The 21,487-nt window shown below is 42.9% G+C and overlaps 1 protein-coding gene across 17 annotated transcripts in view; it reads right to left on the minus strand.

Moving 5' to 3' along the window:
* SYNE1 (spectrin repeat containing nuclear envelope protein 1) overlaps positions 1 to 21,487 on the minus strand; it is a 561,745-nt gene that overhangs the window by 39,837 nt on the left and 500,421 nt on the right. For all 17 annotated transcript variants that reach the window (XM_055134197.1, XM_055134196.1, XM_055134206.1 and 14 more), the window contains one exon: positions 13,934 to 14,096. In XM_055134197.1, the coding sequence (XP_054990172.1) occupies positions 13,934 to 14,096 (163 nt within the window). The remainder of the gene's footprint in view (positions 1 to 13,933; positions 14,097 to 21,487) is intronic.

The raw sequence follows: 21,487 nt of genomic DNA on the forward strand, positions 1-21,487 counted from the left end.
AACACTTTTGATTCCAGAGACTTCTTACAGCAATGCACTGGGACTGTGAGCTGGGCTATGCAATTTCTGGCAGAATTTTCCCTGGACTTTATACAGAAATCCAAAACCATGCAGACGCTGCCTCGTCCACGCGACTTAACATTTATAATTGTCAGCAATGTGAAACGGTTCCTTTTGAACAGGTCTGACTTGGGGGGGGGGAAAACTCCAAATAATAACAGTAAGTTTTTGTTGAAATATTGAAGGTTATTAATGTAGCAGCTACCTCTCTGGACTGTGAACTAAGCAAAAGCCCCACGCTGCCGACGTGATGTGGTGTACACCATACTATGAGGTGCGGGAAGTGGGATGAGGGGGGAAAAAAAAAGGGACAAGGAAAAAGGAAAAAAAAAAGAGAGAGTTATGTACTTGTAGCAGTGGGGCTACATATCTCTTCATTTCCAGCAATGGAAAACTAATTATCAAATGCTTCCTTGGTAGTAGGTCTGTCTCTCTTGGGTGGAAACTCCAACAACTATAGTGAGTTTTGTGGAATGTAATCAAGGTAAAGAGAAAATGAAGTGAAATTCATTAGTTATACAGTAGGGGGTAGAGGGTGGGGGCGGGGGGTATACTGGGGTTTTTGGTGGTGGAATATGGGCACTGGTGAAGGGATGGGTGTTTGAATATTGTATAACTGAGACATAAACCTGAGAACTTTGTAACTTTCCACATGGTGATTTAATAAAAAGTTTTAAAAAATTAAAAAAATAAAAAAATACTATAAAACTAATATCCAAGGCCAGGGAAAATGGGCCAGAAGGACTGGTCAGTGGTTGGGAATTATCACAAGACTGTGGGAAGTGGAGGGTAGTTAAGATAGAGGAGGATCCATTATGACATGTTGTCACAAACAAACACCCTGGACAAGAACTGAGTGTTGAAAATAGGTAAAGATATATACATAACCTTTCAGCATCTGCATTGCAAACCATAATGCCCAAAATGACAGAGAGAAAGAGAAAGAGAGAGAGAGAGAGAGAGAGAGGAGAGGTGCCTGCCGTAGAGGCAGGCTAGGGTGAGGGATGGTTTAGGAGTGGTAGGAGGGAAACTGGGAACATGGAGGACGTTGGTGCTGAAAAATTACACTGATGGAGGGATGGGTGTTGGAACAATGTATAACGGAAATCCAATCATGAACAGCTTTGTAATGCTCTATCTCACAGTGATGCAATAACATAAAAAATTAATATTAAAAATATTGACATTGTCCCATCCCCAAAAAATGAACTTCATAGACATTTTGTGGCCAGTTCAAATGTATAAGAAATGGTGCTATAAACATTTCAGCTACTTGAGCATCATCAAAATATACAATGAACAAATGAGCTAGGGTGCATTATGTGTATTCAAATGCAGTTTCCTTAAAGTGATTGGAAAATGAGTCATATTCCAGATTTTATTTCACAGATAAGATCCCTTCCAGTCCAATACCAGTCAAGCGACCAGTTAATAAAGGTTTCCAACTGAGTCAGCATTCAGGAATTGGCTATCTGGATTCCAATGATTGGCATTTATCTCTACCATCGTTAAAGGGAAGCATCTCTGTCATGTTTGACATCATTATCATCACAGCTTTGTCTGTGATCAATTTCAAATATAGGATAGAAATAGGAAGTTGTTTTTTTTTTTTCTTTTTGGGTCACACCTGGCGATGCACAGGGGTTACTCCTGGCTCTGCACTCAGGAATTACCCCTGGCCGTGCTCAGGGGACCATATGGGATGCTGGGATTTGAACCCGGGTCGGCCGCGTGCAAGGCAAATGCCCTACCCGCTGTGCTATCTCTCCAGCCCCAGAAATAGGAAGTTTATGATGCTAACCAACGCAGTGAAAATCTTGAGTTCTGGCAAGTGAAGTCTCCACAGTAATAGCTTTCAGTGTAAACCCAGATTATACATTATTTTCTCCATTATGCTTTTAATTCAGTGATCCAGCATATTTTATTAATTAGGATAAAGCCTACAGCTTCAGTTTTGCCTGCACTATTCATCAAGGTCCTTTGTGTGTTTTCCTTTTCTTTGCTACGTCTGTTGAATTTGCTAGCTTTCCTTTGTTCTAATGAGAATTTCTCAATTTAACTGAAACTTAGCTTATTTGCATGTATAGTTTTTTCCTTCTATTTTTCTCCTTAATACTAAGTTCCACTGTCTTCAATACAAACACAAATTTGACTCCATTAGTAATGACATCAATCTTTTTTAGACACTAGAAAATAAGCTCCAGCAAAAAATACGTTTATGTCATCAGTACTTTCAACTCTCACACATAACCTCTTAAGCTACACAGGAATTGCTGGTCTGAAAATACAAAATAAGATACTGCAAAATTTGGACTCAATATTTGCTGGAGAAAAAGAGACATCTGTAAATGAGTTCACCAGTTTTAAATCTTAAAGTACACCTCATGAAGGGGTATATATTTGGAAGAAGTGTTAAAAAGTTATACCATTTTGCTTTAATTTTCCCCAAGTAGTCAAAAGACCCTCCCTCACTTCATCAAGAATTACTGATGGGGACACACTGTCTCTTTAAAATGCCTTAAGATGACACAGATATTTTAAAAATATTAACTGTACTATCCTCATAATAAGGGATGTAAATTTTAATTTTTTGGTGCATTCTTTAATGCTTTCAATCAGTGTATTATGGTTTTTAGTGCACAGATCTTCCAATTCCTTGGTTCCACTTAATACAATCTTATTATTTTTGATGCTAGTATAAAGTAGATTTGAATTTTTTCATATACTTAATTCATGTAGAAATGCTTTTGTAGATAGATTTGTATCTGACAGCTTTATCTGATTGGATCTGTCTTTTTGGGAGGATCACCCCTGATTGTGCTGGAGAGATCACTCAGTACTGGGACTTGAACTTGGGCCCCCTGTATGCAAAGCATGACCTCAGCTCACTGACTCATCTCCAGCCCTATCTATATGTTATTAATTAACTCTAACACATTTTATTGTGGAGCTTATGGGACTATATGTGCATCTATATTCATACATGTATAATCATTCAATTTTTAAAGAGTATTTTACACTTCCCTTTTGATTTAGATGCCTTTCATCTCTTTTTTTCTTGCTTGAAGTCTTTGGGTGGACTTTTGACATTATGTTGAATAAGAATGGTGAGTGTAATCACCCTTGTTTTATTTCTGATTTTATAGAAAAGTCTTCCAACCTTTACAATTGAGTGTCACGTTAGCTAGGTGCTTGTCACAGGTCTTATTTTGCTTGTTATGCTCCTATGCTCAATTTGCTGAGCCCTTTTATTGTTTGAATTTTATGTTAAATACTTTTTGTGTACCTATTGATATCATTTTTCTTTCATTTTATTAATATGATGCATCACTTTTTTTTTGGATTTGTATATGTTGGGCCATTCTTGCAACCCAAGAGATGAATCTGACTTGATCATCAGTGTGTATGATCTCTATAAAATATTGTTGATTAGGTTTGATAGTTTTAGTTAATATTTTTATACCCATAATCATTGGTAATATTGTCATAATTAGGACATACTTTGTCATCCTAATTTGGCTTCAGGATAAGGAGCAGGATGACGTTTTAAAATGAATTTGAATATATTCCCTACTCATCAATAGTTTTGGAGTGTAACTAGGGACAAGATTAGTTTAAATGACTGAAAAAATTCATCTATCAAACTATCTGGTCCCAGATTTTATTAGGATGTTTTTGATATTAGATTCAGCTTTCTTTTTATTAAACTGTCACTATTTTATGCTTTTTCATAATTCAATCCTGAAAGGTGATCTGTTTCTAGGAAATTCATTTATTTTAGATTTTTTTGTGCAATTATTTACAGAAGTCTCTCATGATACTTTATATTTATTTCTGTGGTTACTGTTATAATGGCTTTGCTTTCATTTATAATTTTATTTTTATTTTTTTTGCTTTTTGGGTCATACCTGGTGATGCACAGGGGTTACTACTGGTTCTGCACTCAGGAATCACCCCTGGTAGTGCTCAGGGGGCCATATGGGATGCTGGGAATTGAACCTTGGTCAGCCATGTGCAAGGCAAACGTCCTACCAGCTGTGCTATCACTCCAGCCCCCCGTTTATATTATTTTCCTATTAGCTATTTTATTTATGTTCTAATTTTTATAATTTGTTTTATTCTGCCAACTTTGGTTATAGTCTATTCTTCATTTCTTTTCTTAAAATGTTTTCTCCACATTTTAAAATTAAAGCACTGTGATTTATAAAGTTATTCATACTTGAGTCTTAGACGTACAATACTGCAGTTATTTGACTTATTTTTCCTTAAAATAAATTATATTGCCATAAACTTTCTCTTATCTAAAGGCTACATGCCACCGCCGAGATGTGATCCCAGCACCGCATGTGTGCGGCCCCACCGCAGCTGCACGAGCATGACTCCAGAGGCCAGATAAACTACTTCTGGTACTGGCAGCTCCTTGCAGAAATGTCTCCAGACAGAGAAATAAGCCTCGTCCCCATGCCTGCCCAGGAGGGGAAAGGGTTTTCTCTCTCACCTTTTCCTTGCCGGGGTGGGGGTGGGGGTGGGGGGATAGGAGGGGGCTAAGGGCGTGGCAACCGCCATATTATGAAGACCATGAGGACCACTAATTGTAGGATGACATTACTTTGTCCTTTCCCTCCTTGCCACAAGTAGCTTGTCCCGGTTTTACCCAGAGTTTAGGCTTACCCCAGTCACACCCATCAAGGTATTCCCGAATCTCTCCCATCCCTTTGTTTAGCTGTAATCACTTCTCCATGCTCTCTTCCCCAAAAGAGTTAATCCTCGGCTTTCCGGCTTTCCCTTAATCCGACTCTGCTAATTTGCAAGGTCAGACCTTCCTAGGATACTGAATTTATATTATATAAGTTAATATTGCCTTTCTCCTCTTTTTGTGCCTTTTGAATTATTTACTTTAAAGCTATGACTGTTTTGTATAGACACAAGAAGACAATATTATGTTTTTATAACTTGGGAATTAATTGGCCTCGAATATTCCCTCCCGGGCATCTGCTTTCTCCACTTAAGCCTCAGTTACCCTCAGTTCCTAGCACCCCAAAGTAGGGTCCCCAACGTGGGATGGGAAGGATCCAGGGCAAGCGGTGAGTTATGTGCTACCCTGGCATCGAGATGGGCCTGGCCAAAGTGCCTAATTCTTAACTATAAGTTAAGAGCTTGATCATAGACAAATGCTGTCATGATCCAATAGTAATTATGAGACTGGGACCCTGCCAGGGATAGGAAAGACTGATCTGGCCTGAGCACTGTAGTCTGAGATTGAGATGGCCCCAGGAGAGCAATTCTATAAGCTTTAATACATCTCTTATTGTGTCCATACAAAATAATTAATATTATGAATTCTTATATGTTTGCTGGCTGAGGAGAAGAGAAACACATTCATGGGACTCCGCCCTTGGGTGGATCCTCCTGCTGAAAGAGAATTAAGTCCTAGGAGAAGCATCCCCTAAGGGAAAGGACCTTACCCTATTGATGGTGACCACACCTATGTGTACGCCCCAACCCCCTGATGCTGTGGAGATTTAACCAGGCTGTGAGAGTGGGTTGGGGGCCAGATCCACGAGCCAGATCCATGGGGGCGAGATCCAGGAGAGCGGGAGAGAAGCGGAGAGAGAGGATGAAATAAACGGATCGAGCAACCAGTTTGGCCTTCTTCCTTCTCCCTTCCGTCGCCTGCCCTTGACCGACAGCACACACAGCGGTTCCGGGGCACCGGACGCGGGTGGTGAGACAGAGCCGCCCGGAGAGCCCGCGAGTGCACGCGCCCTTCGGCGTTCTTTAGTTTTTTACAACTAATGAGAGAAACAAGCTTGCAATGATCCAATTTCTGGAAGAAATTTCCCTGGACTTAGTTGCTAAAATACAGAAATCCAAAACCGCGTGACCTCCTATCTCTTCACAGCAGGTCTGACTCTAGTGGGGAACTCCTAAGAATAATAGTGAGGTTTTTGTTGAAATATTGAATGTAACCAAAGTAAAGAGAAAGTAAAGTGAAATTTATCAGTTACACAGGCCGGGGGAGGGAGGGATGGGACGTATACTGCGTTTTTTTTTAGTGGTGGAATATGTGCACTGGTGAAGGGATGGTTTCAGCATTGTACAACTGAAACTTAAGCCTAAAAGCATTGTAATTTTCCACATGGTGATTCAATAAAAATAAATTTAAAAAAATTAAAAATAAATAAAGGCTACATGCCACGAGATGGACGTGTAATTGGGCAAGACAGTAGACTGTTCTACAACTGCTCCTAGATCACTACTATGCTCCCTGCCCATATGGCATTGCTGATTCTATACTCAGGTGGGCCTTCAGACAGGCCTTCACAGCTGGGGATGTTTCAGGGTGCTCTGTGATCAGGTGGGGGCCCACAGGTCTGCTCTGAAGTTAGACAAGGGCATAATCAGGGCTTTCCCATCAGACTCACAACCAGCTGTACTCCACTCTTGGCCAGTCTCTGGTTATTAAGGGCCTTCAGTCCTATCTTGAAGTGATCCTCTCTGCCCCACGGGGCTGCAATCTTGCAGTCGAGGCCATCTGGCAATTCTGCCCACTGCAGGCCGCAGGATACACCACCCGACAGGGTTGGATTACCTGCTGTATGGCCTGCCTGCCGGGGCGAGATCGAAGGCTGTGTTTAGCAACCATAGGGGGCCCCCCAAAGAGGAGAACGGCCAACTGCTGAGCTGGCCTGCAGGCTGGGCTCTGTGGTTGGGAAAGCACGGAGGTTGGACCTTGAAGCTAGCCAAGGTCACTGCTCAGCCTCCCTGGCATGCGCATTCAGATGCTTATGCCCAACAGCTGCCCAGGGCTGCTATGTTGGCACCCTGCCTGAGCAGGGGGCTGCGGGACGGGTCCCATGCCTGTCTGGGTTCTCTGGCCTGGCTCTGCAGCGGGGCAGGACTGAAGACTATGTTCAGCTGTCGGGCAGGACTGCTCCGCAGATGGACAATGCTGGAATTTTGCTCCAGCACAGCTGCAAACAGGGATGCAGAGCAAGTCGTCAGGATCCACATACGGGTGGTTCCAAGCCCAGACAAACCTTCATCTCTCTCTCTCTCCCATGCCCAGCGGTCCTGCTCTGCAGAGGCCTCCAGTGACCACCCTGCGACAGACCCAAGTGGGATGTGCTTGGGAATGCGTGGGAAGCCGGGTGTTCACTTCAGTCTCTCCTTTTCTGCTAGAGAAATGAGAGGCCCAAGGGAGGGGGTGGGGGAGGGGGCTCTCCTTGTGGCTGTGCTGAATCAGGGAGCAGAGAAGTGGCAAGTATGCAGCTGCTCTGACAACCCTCCGAAGTGGCCTTGCTCACTCTCCACAAGACAGAGGTGGGGTGGCTTGAGCCTCACCCTTCAACGCTGGGATTTTCATAGGATATCTTGTTCGGGGATTATCACTAGCTGGTCTTGTGAAAGGCATTTAAGTCAGAAATGACCTATGCTGACACTGTGATAACATCACCCCTGTCACCCCTCAGCATTTTGACTGTTTTGAAGGCAAGACTCACAGGGATAATAGGGATGGGGTGGTTCCAGGGGAGAGACAAAAACACAGCAGGACCTATAAATTGCTGGAGGATCAATGCAAACATCTCAGTGTTAAAAATTCCTGGGGGTGGGGGGAGAGCTGGAGCAATAGCACAGTGGGTAGGGCATGTGCCTTTCACGTGGCCAATTCCCAGCATCCTGTATGGTCCCCAGAGCACTGCCAGGTGTAATTCCTGAGTGCATGAGCCAGGAGTAACCCCTGTGCATCGCTGGGTGTAATCCAAAAAGAAAAAAAAAATCCTGGGGACCCATTTGGAGGTGGCCTCCCACTATTCCATATCATTTGCCTTTGTAAGCGTCATCAGATTCCCAGAGTAAATGTTGGAGAAAATGTGTCTCATTGCTTCACTCCAAAATTGTTTTTGAAATCAATATGTGAAATAAGGCTTGCAGAGGTATGTCACGGCATCTCTGTGCCTTTTTTTTTAACCCAAATAAATTACACTACAATAAATTTTTCCCACTTATCACATATAATCTCTACATGTTTTCTTCATCTATAAGAAAAAAAAACATTTCGATATTTTTTTTCCCCAAGCCATATGAAATCTAGATGTATTTCTGCTCAACTAAAGTCTTCAATGACCAAACACATTGGCAATAAAAATATACAGGAGCTCCTCATCTGGAAAAAAAAGAGGAAAATGTATTCTGAGCAATGTAATCTAAATCTGACAAATCTGTTATTTGTCAGAATTTTTTTCTTGTGGAGACAGAACTATTTGTCACTCCCTTTCAACATGGATTCCAAGGGTTATAATCTTCAATGGAATCACGCCAGACATTATCCACAAAGGAAGCTCTGGTAAATAGGAGATGAGTGAAATAAATTCACTAAGCACTTACATTGTGCTAGGAACTGTGCTAAGTGCTTTTCTTTTTAATTTTTTTACTGTGGTTCTGTGGTTTACATTACTGTTTAGAATGGTTTCTCACCCACATAATTCCCACACCATGACCTAGTGTGTGCTAAGCGTTTTTCTTGTGAATTTTCTGTAGTAACACCAAGTGCTCTTATGATCTCAGGTGAGGGGAAAAACGGGTCATTACTTTGTCACAAGACACATAGAAAAATGGTGCAGACAGGATCTGCATTCAGGAAGTCTGTACTTTCAGCTAAGGTACACAGTTCTGCTAAGGTTAAATTAAGACATGCATACATTAGTATAAGAAACAGCCAATAACTCTTATTTGGCCTCTAGAAAACCCTATGCGTCCCATTTTCAGTTCTATTTCCCAGAAGCAATTATCTGTGGCAGTTCTCTGCCTGGATTTGTACTTGCATTTACTTCTATTTTTCTAAGTAACGTGCTTATATTGCTATTTCTTGGTATTTTTTTAATATTGTAGACATTTTAACTCTTCAATAGAAAACAAATTAACTTATTTTTTTGTATTTTGGGCCACACCGTGCTGAGGGCTTACTCCTGGCTCTGCACTCAGGGATCACTCCCGGTGGTGCTCAGGGGACCATGCAAGGCAAAAGCCCTACCCACTATACTACCTTCCTGGCCCTACAAATAAACTTTTTACAAGACTTCAGGGGTGGGGAGGGGCAGTAACTCAGTACATTTTATAGACACCACAATAATCATTGTTTCCATGAAAATGGCGATTTGATCATTTTCACATTTGAGATATAGATTATGTTTATGTGCTTATATGTCCACATTTATTTACTATTTAAAAATTTTTTTATTGAATCACTTGAGATACAGTAACAAATTTTCATGATTATGTTTCAGTCATACAATGATAGAGCACCCATGCTACAATTATTTTTATATACAATTTGTGCTGTTCTTGAATCATTCATCCCCTCACAAATCTATACTAGTTGCTTTTATTTTGATCCTTTATGGAATTAATAAAACTCTTTCCAGTGTAGGGAAGCTCAATCTAAAGCTACCATTCCTCCTCAGAGACATCTGTCACAGGCTCCCTAAACCAATCTGCGACCCCAGAGTGCCACAGATATGATGACTGAACAGTTGTACTCCAGGGGCTGGACAGGTGTGTACACAGGAACATTACCAGAGACTTTCCTTTATCAACATTCTGGGAATTCCCTTTCTCCTGGGTTGAATACATTTTTTTCCCCCTCTCATCTTCCTATCTTAGCCACCTTTCACTATTGTTTAGGAGTAAATGTCATCTCTGTTGGATGAGTGGGTATCACTGTATCACTGCATCACTATCCTCCTGTTGCACATTGATTTGCTTGAGCAGGCACCAGTAATGTCTCCATTGTGAGACTTGTTGGGTGAGTGGGTATAAAATTCTAAATTAGCAACACTTTTCTTAGCTTTTTGTAAGCACGATCCCACATCCTCTACACTGCAGTGCTGTTTTTGAGAATCCAAAGTTTCCCCCAGAAAAACCCTGAAGATTTTATTTTTAATTCCCCATGTTATGCAATGTTATTATGAATTTGCTAAGCCTTTAATATTCCTGAGCCACTTACAAGGCCTGTGTGCTATAAAAGTTTTTCAATTTTGGAAACTCCTTATTATAAATTATTATATTACTCTTCTGGTCACTCCCCTATGCTTTCTTGTTTATTTATGATTTATTTTAGGACTTCCAACGGATTTTGAAAATTTTGCAATAATCTTTTAATTTTATTATATTTTCCACCCTATTAATCATGTACTTATGCTTGTTTTACTCTGCGAGGGATAGGAGGGATAGTCTTCATTGTGAAAGCTCCTTTCTAAAAAAAAAAACAAAACCCAAATGATATCCTATTAATTTGTGAATCTAAAACTCTCATTTTTATTACCTTTTTAAAAAAATGTTATCTTTTTCTCTCTCCATAATTTACTTCCTCTGGTTTATGTCCCTCAATCCTTTATCTATTTATTTTGATCCTCCCTTACACGGTAGTAGTTTTAGTCGTGAAGACTTTTGTCTCTCCCTTCACACTTAAGTGAGCAATAGTTCTGATGCAACTTCCTGAAAGCTATGTACAGAAGGAGCAGTGGTGGAGACTGTAGAAAGGGCTGACAAATTTGGACCTTCTTGCTTTGCAATAAAGGATTTTTGGTTTCTTACCGACAACCCTTCCCACTTCCCCACCCTCTAAAGGAGAGTCAGCCATTGGAAGTTAGTTGTCTATGCATTCAAGTTGTCTATACAACTTGAATGGAAATCCCGCCCACTCTCCATTGTATAGATACACCCTAATCTCTTTATCCATCTTCTGTTCTTGGGCATTTGGGTTGTTTCCAGATTTTGGCTATTGTGAAGCAGTGCTGCAGTGAACCCAGGAGTGCAAATGTCTTTTCTACATTGTTTTTGGTCCCTCAGAATCAAAGAAACATAATTGGAGAATAACAAGTGCCCCAAAACAATAGAAATGAAGAACAGGAGAGCCATGGTTCTTCAGTAGGAAGCTTGCCACTTTTGGGGGGTGGGGGGACAGGACAGGGGAGTGAACACTATGGTAATGATGGAGGGAGGTGGCTCCTGGGAAGAAGAAGGGGAGCGGAAAGGTGGAAAGTGTTCAGCATAAAACCCTATCAGTAAGAGGAATGCAAAGCACAGAACCTACAGTTACAATTAAAGTGCCTGTCGTAAAGGCAGGCTACAGGTGGAAGGGGATCGGCCATAGTGATAGTCAGCCATGATCCATGATTGCTGCTGAAGGAAGGGACTGGCGTGGAACCAACAGGAGTAACTAACAGGAAGGAAGGAAGGAAGGAAGGAAGGAAGGAAGGAAGGAAGGAAGGAAGGAAGGAAGGAAGGAAGGAAGGAAGGAAGGAAGGAAGGAAGGAAGGAAGGAAGGAAGGAAGGAAGAAGGGAGGGAAGGAGGTAGGGAAGGAGGAAGGAAGGAGAAGAAGGGAGGGAGAAAGGCAGTCCAGTGTTTTCTCTCTCTCTCTCTCTCTCTCTCTCTCTCTCTCCCTCCCTCCCTCTCTCTGACCATCTCTAATTTTTTTCAAATAAACTATTTTGTCTCACTAAGAAAAGAAGGGAAAAGAAGAGAAGGAAGAGAAGAGAAGAGGCGAGGAGAGAGGAGAGGAGAGGGGAAGAGGAAAGGGGAAGGGAGGGGAAGGTTGAGGAAGGGAGGGGAGGGGAGGGAAAGGAAAGGGAGAAGAGAGAAAAGGCACAGGCTAGGGGATTAGCTCTTTTAGTCTTTCTTTAGCATCACTAATTCTTCTTTTGTCTCCTATTTCTCCAGAGGCTTCTCCAGTTTCCAGGCTTAAGAAGCCTGGTGTTTGCCACCATGCTTGGGAGTGCCCTGGGGTGGGTGGGAGTTAGACATCTGATAGAGCAACCTTTGCTTCCTTTTTTAAAATCTTTTTCGGAGGAATGAGGCACATCCAGCGGTTCTCGGGGCTTCTCCTAGATCTGTGCTCAGGGCTGGTTCCTGGTGATGCTCAAGGGACAGAGCGCCAGGGATTACAGTGGGGGCTGAGGGATGGGCAAGTGCCTCAGCCTCGCTCTCTCTCACACCCCAACCTCTCTGTTTAACAGAGAAGCAGCTCCCAGGGGCTCCTGTTTGATTCGCCTGCTTCTGTGGGTGATTCTTTGGATTTCTACTGGCGTAAAGGAAGCAGGCTTACCTCCAGCTGAGCTTGAGGGGATAAGTTAGTGTAAATATTCCTTACTTCAAGTAATCTTCCACTCAAAAGCCCGACAGACCTGCTATTTTTCACTTCTTGAATCATCTTGAAACTCTGTGGCCCAAATTTCTCCTCCCTCCATTCTGCTAACAGCCATCATTATTCACACATCTATTTTCCTTTTCAGTTTTTGAGCCATATTCTGCAGTGCCCAGGGCTTACTCCTGGCTCTGTGCATAGGGGCCACTCCTGACTGGGCTCAGGGGACCAAATGAGATACTGGGGATTGAACCTCAGTCAGCTGCATGCAAAGCAATTGCCCTACCCACTGCACTGTCCCTCAGGCCCCTCATTCTCCTACACTCAATCTTCTAAAATTCTGTCATCAATATCTTCTGTCTCCTGCATTTTTTTTCAGCATGATTTTAATTATTTTTCTTTACTTTGTCTCTCTTGGAGAGCCCGGCAAGTTACCAAGAGTATCCCGTGGCATATTCGATATGCCAAAAACAGTAACAAGTCTCAGGATGGAGGCGTTACTGGTGCCTGCTCAAGCAAATTGATGAACAATGGGACAACAGTGTAATGCAGTGCAGTACTATAATTTAATTTAGGGATTTAATAACAAGAAGGATTCTACATGCATATAATCGATTTGCCACATTTAAGTAGATATTGTTTTCACATTTGTGCATGTTTGTTAAATGGAAATACTGGTCATTAGCATTGAACTGCTACCACTGACGGACCAGCAGAAATTCTCCAGGAGAACTCTGGGAGTTGGAGGCTTAGCATAACCCCCGCCACTCAGTCAGTAGAATCTCAAACCTCAGAGTCCACCAAAGGTTTTAATTTTACAATAATGGAAAAACTTCTGCTAACACTATCCTCTAAAATGAATACTGACAAATATCAAAGTAGCCCCAACACCTCAAACTATTGTAATCTCCACTCTCATTTTAGCATAGATTATAAAATAAAAGCACATCAATTATTTCATAACATGTCAGAAAAAACGCTGTTTGTACTTGATACCATCTTTTAGTTATGCAATTTGTATTGGATACTGCCTTTCAGTGAAGCAATTTATATCTGATACCATCTTCAAGTCACACAATTTGTCCATCCTGGTGTACTAATAAGGTTTTAGAGGGACAGAACAGAGCCTGGCTAAAATGTCCAGGGACAATCTGAAGGCACAGGGAAGCCATGCTACTGCTGACCCCGGGCTCTCGCATGCTGAGTAAGAATAAGCAAGGGCTGTCGGAGGGGACAATGGTTTCTGTATGCATTTTCCAGGGCTAGTCTCTTGCTTTATTGAGCTATGTATTAGATGTGCTGTTTTTGTCACACATGTGGTGAAATTATAGCCCATGCACTGCAGAACATGCTATCCTCCTAGAACACAATATAACTGGGTGGGGGGGCTCCTTTCTGCATCTCCAGTAGAGTGGGCTAGCCGACCGACCCCCAACCAAGAACCAAGGAGAGCCCTGTTTCAGATCCATCACTGCAACTCAGCCATGTCTCCCACGGGACCACATGCTGGGAAGCAGGGCTGTTCATTCTCTGATGTTAGGAGCATCCTAGGGTCAGTAAGGAGGACCCTCTTTACCTAGAACCCCCGCCCAAGGCGCCCCCGCACACACGCTAGCCTTCTCCTGCTCTTCCACCCTGAGGCACCATCTCACCGTCTCTCAAGCCTGACCCAGAGTACTAGATATTCCGGAAATGATGACCTCTCTTGGCATCGTTTTAAATTTTACCTGCTGCTCATTGAGCTTCTTCTGGATCTCTTCGGAGTCACAGGAGTCATAGACGATTGGCTTGGCCAGCTCGGACTCAATGTGAGCCAACCACGTCCTCAGGCTGCTCATGTTCTTATCGAGCTGCTGGACGGCCACTAGAGTCTCCTTTAGCTTCTTGATTCTGTGGGCAGAGAGAGAGAGAGAGAGAGAGAGAGAGAGATGTCAGCTTCGGTCCAGTTCAGCCCCACGTGGCTGTGTGGTTCTGCACAACTGTGCGATCCTCTAGTGTGTGTCCTCACCAATAAAATATTAATGAAGTAAGAGTCCCAGGGACACTTCAATGCAGTACTCAGTATACTGAAAACATGCAATACATATGATCTATTTTCCCACTCATTGGCATTGGCAACTACTGTGTGGGTACGGGGTGAGGGATGCCACAAACATCCCCTCACAGATGAAACAATTTCTGGTCAAGGGATGAAGAAATAACACAGTGGTAAAGTGCCTGCATTGTATGCAGCTGAGTTTGCTCCCAGGCATCACATATGGTCTCCTGAGCACTGCCATGAATAACTGCTGGGCACATCGGGGTATGATTCATAAACAAAAAGGATGAGGAATGCAAAAGGAATATCTGGGAGACAAATAACTTGTTTTCCTTTGGGGGCGGGGCACATCCAGTGAGGCTCAGGGGTTACTCTGTTACTCCTGGTTCTGCACTCAGGAATTATTCCTCATGGTGTTCAGGCGACCAGAAGGGATGCTGGGGATCAAACCCCCATCTGCCGCATGCAAGGCAAGCACCCTACCCACTATCATATCTCTCCAGCCCCCAAATTTCTAACCAACTATCACCAAACCCACCAGATCTAATTGACTATCATCCATGATTCGGAACATTCCAGCCTCCGGAGAGATATTTCTGTACACTCATGCCAGAAATTCAGTAAAGGCAGAAATTGCGCTTATGTTAATATACAACTGGCTTATTCCAGGGAACCTAGTCATCTTTGTTATGCCCATGAGAACCGGGTTAAAGGTACCCAAGAAGCTGCCAGAGTCGAACAATAACGCAGTGAGGAGGCCTGACACTATCCGGACTTCGACCTTCTGAGTCTAATCCAGGTCAGTCCTTGTTAAATAAAAGCTCTCAACACTGTCCCCCCATTCTTTTCAGGATGTAGTGGGAGCCCAGTTAATACTGACCGAGTCATCAGTTGTGGGTGATTATACCAAGAAGAAAAAAATAAAAGAAATTGGGTGTTTTTTTTTTTAAATGAAATGAACAAATCCAGAAATGGAAATCTGGGCACACCAACACTGAAATATAATGGATAGTAATAAGGAGAGGAATGAAGTGTCTGAGTAATAAACAGGAGCGAACGCTTCTATCTAGCTACATTTTGATCACCCCTCTTTTAGGTTTTTACCAATCATTTGTTTGGGTTGTTCCTTCTATAAATGTCTGTGGTGCAGGTGTGGCTTGGTACTAGGTGATAGAAACGGAGTGAGATCAACGAGGCATCCCTGCCATCGAGGGCTCAGGCTTCAATGCCCCTCAATGACAAAAAGCATTAGAGCTGTGTCGAGAGGCAGATGTCAATCCAGCAAAACATAACTGTCCTAGGACAGTGAGAAGAAATGCAGAGCTTTTAATTTTTCACTTTCTTGGTTATTGCTTTGGGACCACATCTGGCGCTGCTCAGGGCTTACTCCTGGCTCTGCCGTCAGGGATCACTCCTAGTGGGCGCAGGGGACCCCCTGGGGTACTGGGGATCGAACACAGGTCAGTATGTGTAGGGCAAATACCCTACCCACTGGGCTATTGCTCCAGTCTTGCAGGTAGAGGTTCTAAAAGAAAAGTGAGTCATACTGAAATTTATTTCACTAGTATAGTTTAGTCATGTTTGCAGTTGTATTAATATAGATGTTTTTTTTTTTTTATTCTGGGACACACCCAGTGGTGCTCAGGGCTTACTCCTGGTTCTATGTTTAAGGATCACTGCTAGTGGAGCAGGAGATTAAAGCAGTATTGGCCACAGGCATGGCAAGTACCTTAACTTTTCTACTACCTTTCTGGTCCCAACATGCATGGTTTTGATATACAGTTATGATACCTTACACCACCACAGTTTCTAAGACCCAACACAATGTCCACGGGCTTTGTCCAGTCCCACCTTCCACCCAAGCATCCTTCCCAACAGCTCTGTAATCTTTGTTCTGTCATCTAGAACCAAAATGTTATCATTTCACACTGCTATTCTCTTGTTTTATTTCTCTAAATATCATAGATGGGTGAAACCATCTGCTATGTGTCCTTCCTCCACTGACTTACTCTGTTTAACACAAGACCCTCCAGCCCCATCCAAGTTGCAGCAAACTGTAAAATTTTCTTATGGTTGCATAATATTCTGTATAAACAACAGCTTCCTTCTCCATTCATCACTCATTGGGCGTTTAGGTTGTTTCCGTATCTGGGCTATTACACTAAGCCGAAAGGCAGAACTTTTGAACGTCAAGAGTATAATAATGACAGATCTCGAGACAGGGGTGATACCAGCGCACTCTCCGCTGAGATGCAACCCGGGTAGCCACGGGTGTGTGCGGCCGCTCTGCTGCTGATCGACCACGATCCGGAGGCCAGTTACACTACTTTTGGTACAAGCAGCTTCTTGCAGAAATGTCTCTAGACTGTGAACTAAGCCATAGCCCCATGCTGCCCCAGGAAGGGAAATGATGCAATTTCTGACATAAACCTCCCTGGACTTAGTTACTAAAATACTAAAATACAGAAATCCCAAACTTTCATATTGCTTCATTCTCAGCAATGGAAAACTAATTATCAAATGCTTCCTTTTCAGCATTCAACAGGGCTGTTTTTTGGGGGAAAACTCTGACAACAATAATGAGTTTTGTGTTGAAATATGGAATGTAATCAAGGTAAAGAGGAAGTGAAGTGAAATTTATCAGCTACGCAGGTGGGGGTGGGGGGCTGGGGAGTGGGAGGTAGACTGGGTTTTTTTGGGTGGAATATGTGCACTGGTGAAGGGACAGGTGTTCGAGCACTGTATAACTGAGACATAAGCCTGAAAGCTTTGCAACTTTCCACATGATGATTCAATAAAATAAATAAATTAATTAAAAAAAGTATAATAATGACATGGAGGTTAGGGCAGAGAGGATGCAGATGGGGAAGAAAAAATATGGTGAAACATAAAGAGGTGACCATCGGGGTGGAGGGGAGACGAAGATCCTGTAGGGATCCGAGGATGGATCTGTACGCCACCGTGAGGTCAAGAGGAACTTTGCCAAATGTTTCAGCAGAGAAATGAGAAGATCAATGCTCACTGGCAATATGCAAGTCTGAAGTGAGGTTACGGGGAAGCTTGGCTTCTGGTTCCAAAGCAAACACAGCAGTCCAGGTATTTGGAGCCAACTTGTTGCAGACAGAGGAGAGGACTGACTTGTCCGTCCATGACCTAGCTTTATGGAAGGATGGGATCCTTACAAATGAGGTGCTTTTCAGTGGGGTGACTTCAGAGCCCACTGGATGCCACCTGAGGGTACTAACGAGAAAGCTTTTCCCATCAATGGAACTGTTAATTGGGGGTGTGTGGAGTTGGATCAGATTAAGGGGAGATCTGTGAATATGTAGTTTTTAATCCAGATGGAAAAGGAGAGAATTACATTGGCTTAGATATTTTGACATAAGGCCTAAGCTGGTGACAGGGTGAAATCTATCCTCAAAGAGTGAGGACTCCATTTATAAGCAAATTTCATGACTTCATCTCTCCTAACAGCTGCATAGTATTCCATTGTATAGATGTACCAAAGTTTCTTTAGCCAGTCATCTGTTTTAGGGCACTCGAGCTGTTTCCAGATTTTGGCTACTGTAAACCCAAACATGAAAGCTTATAACTATCTCATGGTAGTTCAATAAAATAAAATAAAATTAATTAATTTAAAAAAGTGTGGACTACGAAGCATAAATTTCAAAAGACTGCTGAAAAAAAAAGATGCAGAAAGTGTGAATCAGAAAGGAAGGAGACTGGCGGGGAAACAGCACAAAACCAAAGGGAGAAAGTTTTGAGAAGACAAGTGTTGGTGGAATGTCATACGGATACCTCTTTATCACATTCACCTGATTCACTTCATAAAAACGCATAGTCCTGGATTCCAGCTTGGGTTGACTTTGTTAAATGCAGAGCAGGGTAGTATGAGAGGATCTGTGCTACATGGAGCTAAGTGGGGGCTGTTCCAGGGGCTATGGGAACCCACAACAGAATGCATTCAGGTAAGGGCATGTGCTTATGGTGAGGAAGTGTGGTCACTTATCAAAATATGGAGTAGTGCAATCACACCATAAAAAAAAGTGTCAGGGGGGCTGGAGCAATAGCACAGAGGGGAGGGCATTTGCCTTGCATGCAGCCGACCTGGGTTCGATTCCCAGCATCCCATATGGTCCCCTGAGCACCACCAGGAGTAATTCCTGAGTGCATGAGCCAGGAGTAACCCCTGTGCATCGCCAGGTGTGACCCAAAAAGCAAAAACAAAACAAAACAAAAATCCAAAAATCAAAAAAACAAAAACCAAAAAACCAAAACAAAAAAAAAGTGTCAGGAAATTGAAGTCAAGGAGCTTCTGAGTCTTGGCTCTGAGTTGGGCCTATAGCCCTCAGGTGCACGGCAGCTCCCAATCAAGACTTCAGCTTAGTCCCTCCGAACTACTGTATAGAAGGTCCTTTTAATGACGGACTTCTTAGCCTCTGAGAGTTTAAAATTAATGAAGTATATTACTAATGTAGAACTGTGGAGCAGGAACTGTTTTACTTCACCCAAAGAGAGAATTAACCCCAACCAAAGTTCAACCTGTTATTTGGGTCCTACTGAAAATAGGGCCCAGAGATGTAGCCCAGTGGGTGGGCACTTGCCTTGCGTGAGGCTGATTCAATGCCTGGTACCCCCATGGTTCCCTGAGCCCCACTAGGAGTGATCCCTGAGTGCGGAGCCAGGAGTAAGTTCTGAGCATAGACAGATACGGCCCCCAAACCAAACAAACTGAAAAGAAGGAAAGAAACCAAATGCAAAAGCCCGGCAAACTAGATCCTCTTCTGATCAACTAATGCCTAAATGGAAGGGACCTTATCAAGGTGTCTCAAGCACCTCCAGTGTTATAAAACTAACTGGATTTTGCTACTGGACCTGGGGCTCCCCGGGATGGGGGGGTCGATGAGGCCCCTCCCCACCGCCCCAAGGGACCCAGTCCGGGCAGCCGAAAACCTCCAGAACTCCATTACCGCCACGCTCACGGCCACTCTCCACATACTCGGATCAAGCCTCTCCCACGAGTGAACCTACTCCTGGACATTTCCCTGACACTTCATAAGACACCCCTATCCACATTTCAGGAGTACCGCACCACATGTGATGGGATTCAAAGTGGGAGGCAACCAAACTTAGAGGCAAGTATTATATTATTTCAGTTCTGCTTTAGGGCAGGGATTGGGGTTTGGGATGGAAATACCTGAAATATGGTGGTGAGAATGTGTAATCATGGTAGGATTGGAGTTTGAATATTAAATGGAATCAAATATTGTGAACTACTTTAGGTAGCAATGTAGCACTGTCTTCCCATTTTTCATCTATTTGCTCAAGCGGGCACCAGTAACGTCTCCATTATGAGACTTGTTGTTACTGTTTTTGGCATACCGAATATGCCACGGGTAGCTTTGCTTGCCAGGCTCTGCCATGTAGGCAGGATATTCTTGGTGGCTTGCCGGGCTCTCAGAGAGGGACGGAGGAATCGAACCTGGGTTGGCCGTGTGCAAGGCAAACGCCCTACCCACTGTGCTACCACTCCAGAACTACTTTGTAAAATAAAAATAATTAAAACCAAAACAAAAGCAAAAAATAAATGGATTTTCTAGTCGTGTTCGTTATTCCAGGATAAGACCAAGTTTATCTATGTGGTACAGTGACCAGACTATGTCAGAGAGAAAGACCAAACTATTGCTGCTTCAAGTCACTGAACCCAACAATGACTTGAAGGAAAAGAAAAGGGGGCGGGAAAAAAAAAAAGAAAAACTGGCACTAAAAACTAAGTTACATATCTTTTAACTCTGAACATGTCTTCACAAGTGTTCAGCAAAAGCAGAAACAAACAACTTCTTTTACAGCAGACTCATCAGAAACCAAAGCAAAGGGGGAACACTCGCGCTCTGGGTATTATTTTCTTGTGTCTTCAACACTCTGTCCTCCTTGGGCCAGGGAAAGCTTTGCTCCTCCAGGGCCTAAGGTTTTAAAAATGGTTTAATCTCTCTGATTTCTCTTTCCTTTGGATAACTCTGAAACCCAACACACCATTGCCTGGGCCCCATTCACACTAAGCACAAAATTTCACTTCCTTACAAAGGTAAGAGGGTTGTGCCCTTTTGCCAGCATGAAGACATTACAGAAGATGGGCCCTCACCCACATACCGCTTAGAGATTTAAAGAGGTGCAATCTCTAGTGGAGAATGTTGCAGCAGAGAGACAGAGGTGTCCGGTAATGAGCTTTTGGGAAATAATAAAACTTAAGGGAAATTGCCTGGCCCTGAAGTAGCTCAAAGGTAGGGAGACCTTTGAGATGCAAATCTTGAGACCTTTGGAGAAGCTGATGTGCCACCCAGAGAGAGGGAGTCTTCTTAGGAAAAGAGAAGCTACAGGAGAATCTAAAGGTCTTGGTAGGGTCTGGAGCCATAGCACAGCAGGTAGGGCATCTGCCTTGCACACTGCTAATCTGGGTTGGATTCCCAGCATCCCACCTGGTCCCCTGAGCACCGCAAGAGTTATTCCTGAGTGCAGAGCCAGGATTAATCCCTGTGCATTGCCAGGTGTGACCCAAACAGTAAAGGTCTTGGTAATAATGTGTATGCGAATATGAAAGGCTTTCCCGGTGACAACACCCATATTAACTTTTTTTTTTCAAGGAAAATTAGGAGCAATTTTATTTTTTATTTTTTTAAATTTATTTATTTTTTTAATTTTAAATTTTTTATTGAGTCACCATGTGGAAAGTTACAAAGTTTTCAGGTTTAAATCTCCATATTTACTTTTAAGTATGCTGAAAACTACAAGCCAAGACAATTTTGAGAAATTGTGTATAACCTACTCCCGTTCTTGGCACTTTTTTTCCCTCTCTGGAGAAGCCTTCTCTTGAATAAGTATCTTTCTCTCTCTCTTGCTCTCTCTTTCTCTCCCCCCTCACATTTCTCAAAATTTCTTTCAAGAGAAACTATTTTGCTTCACTTCAATAAAAAAGAACGTAAAGTAGTAAATTAAAGGCAATAAATACGATTCCTCAATGGTCTGGCTTCAGGGAAAATGGATTTTTGTTTGTTTTGTCTAAATGTAGCCAAACATTGGAGACAGACTTTGAATGTCCTTACGCAGAGAATAAGGAATTTAGGAGGAGAATCCAGAGAGAAGCAAGAGAGAAACTGAATCTGCAAATACAGCACCGGGGCCCGAGATGCCGGGAAGGGCCAAGGGAGAGAAGGGACTGAGTTTTAAGAAGCCATTCTCTCCCAGC

This window comes from Sorex araneus, chromosome 4, assembly GCF_027595985.1.
Source record: "Sorex araneus isolate mSorAra2 chromosome 4, mSorAra2.pri, whole genome shotgun sequence".
NCBI classification, from domain to species: Eukaryota; Metazoa; Chordata; class Mammalia; order Eulipotyphla; family Soricidae; genus Sorex; species Sorex araneus.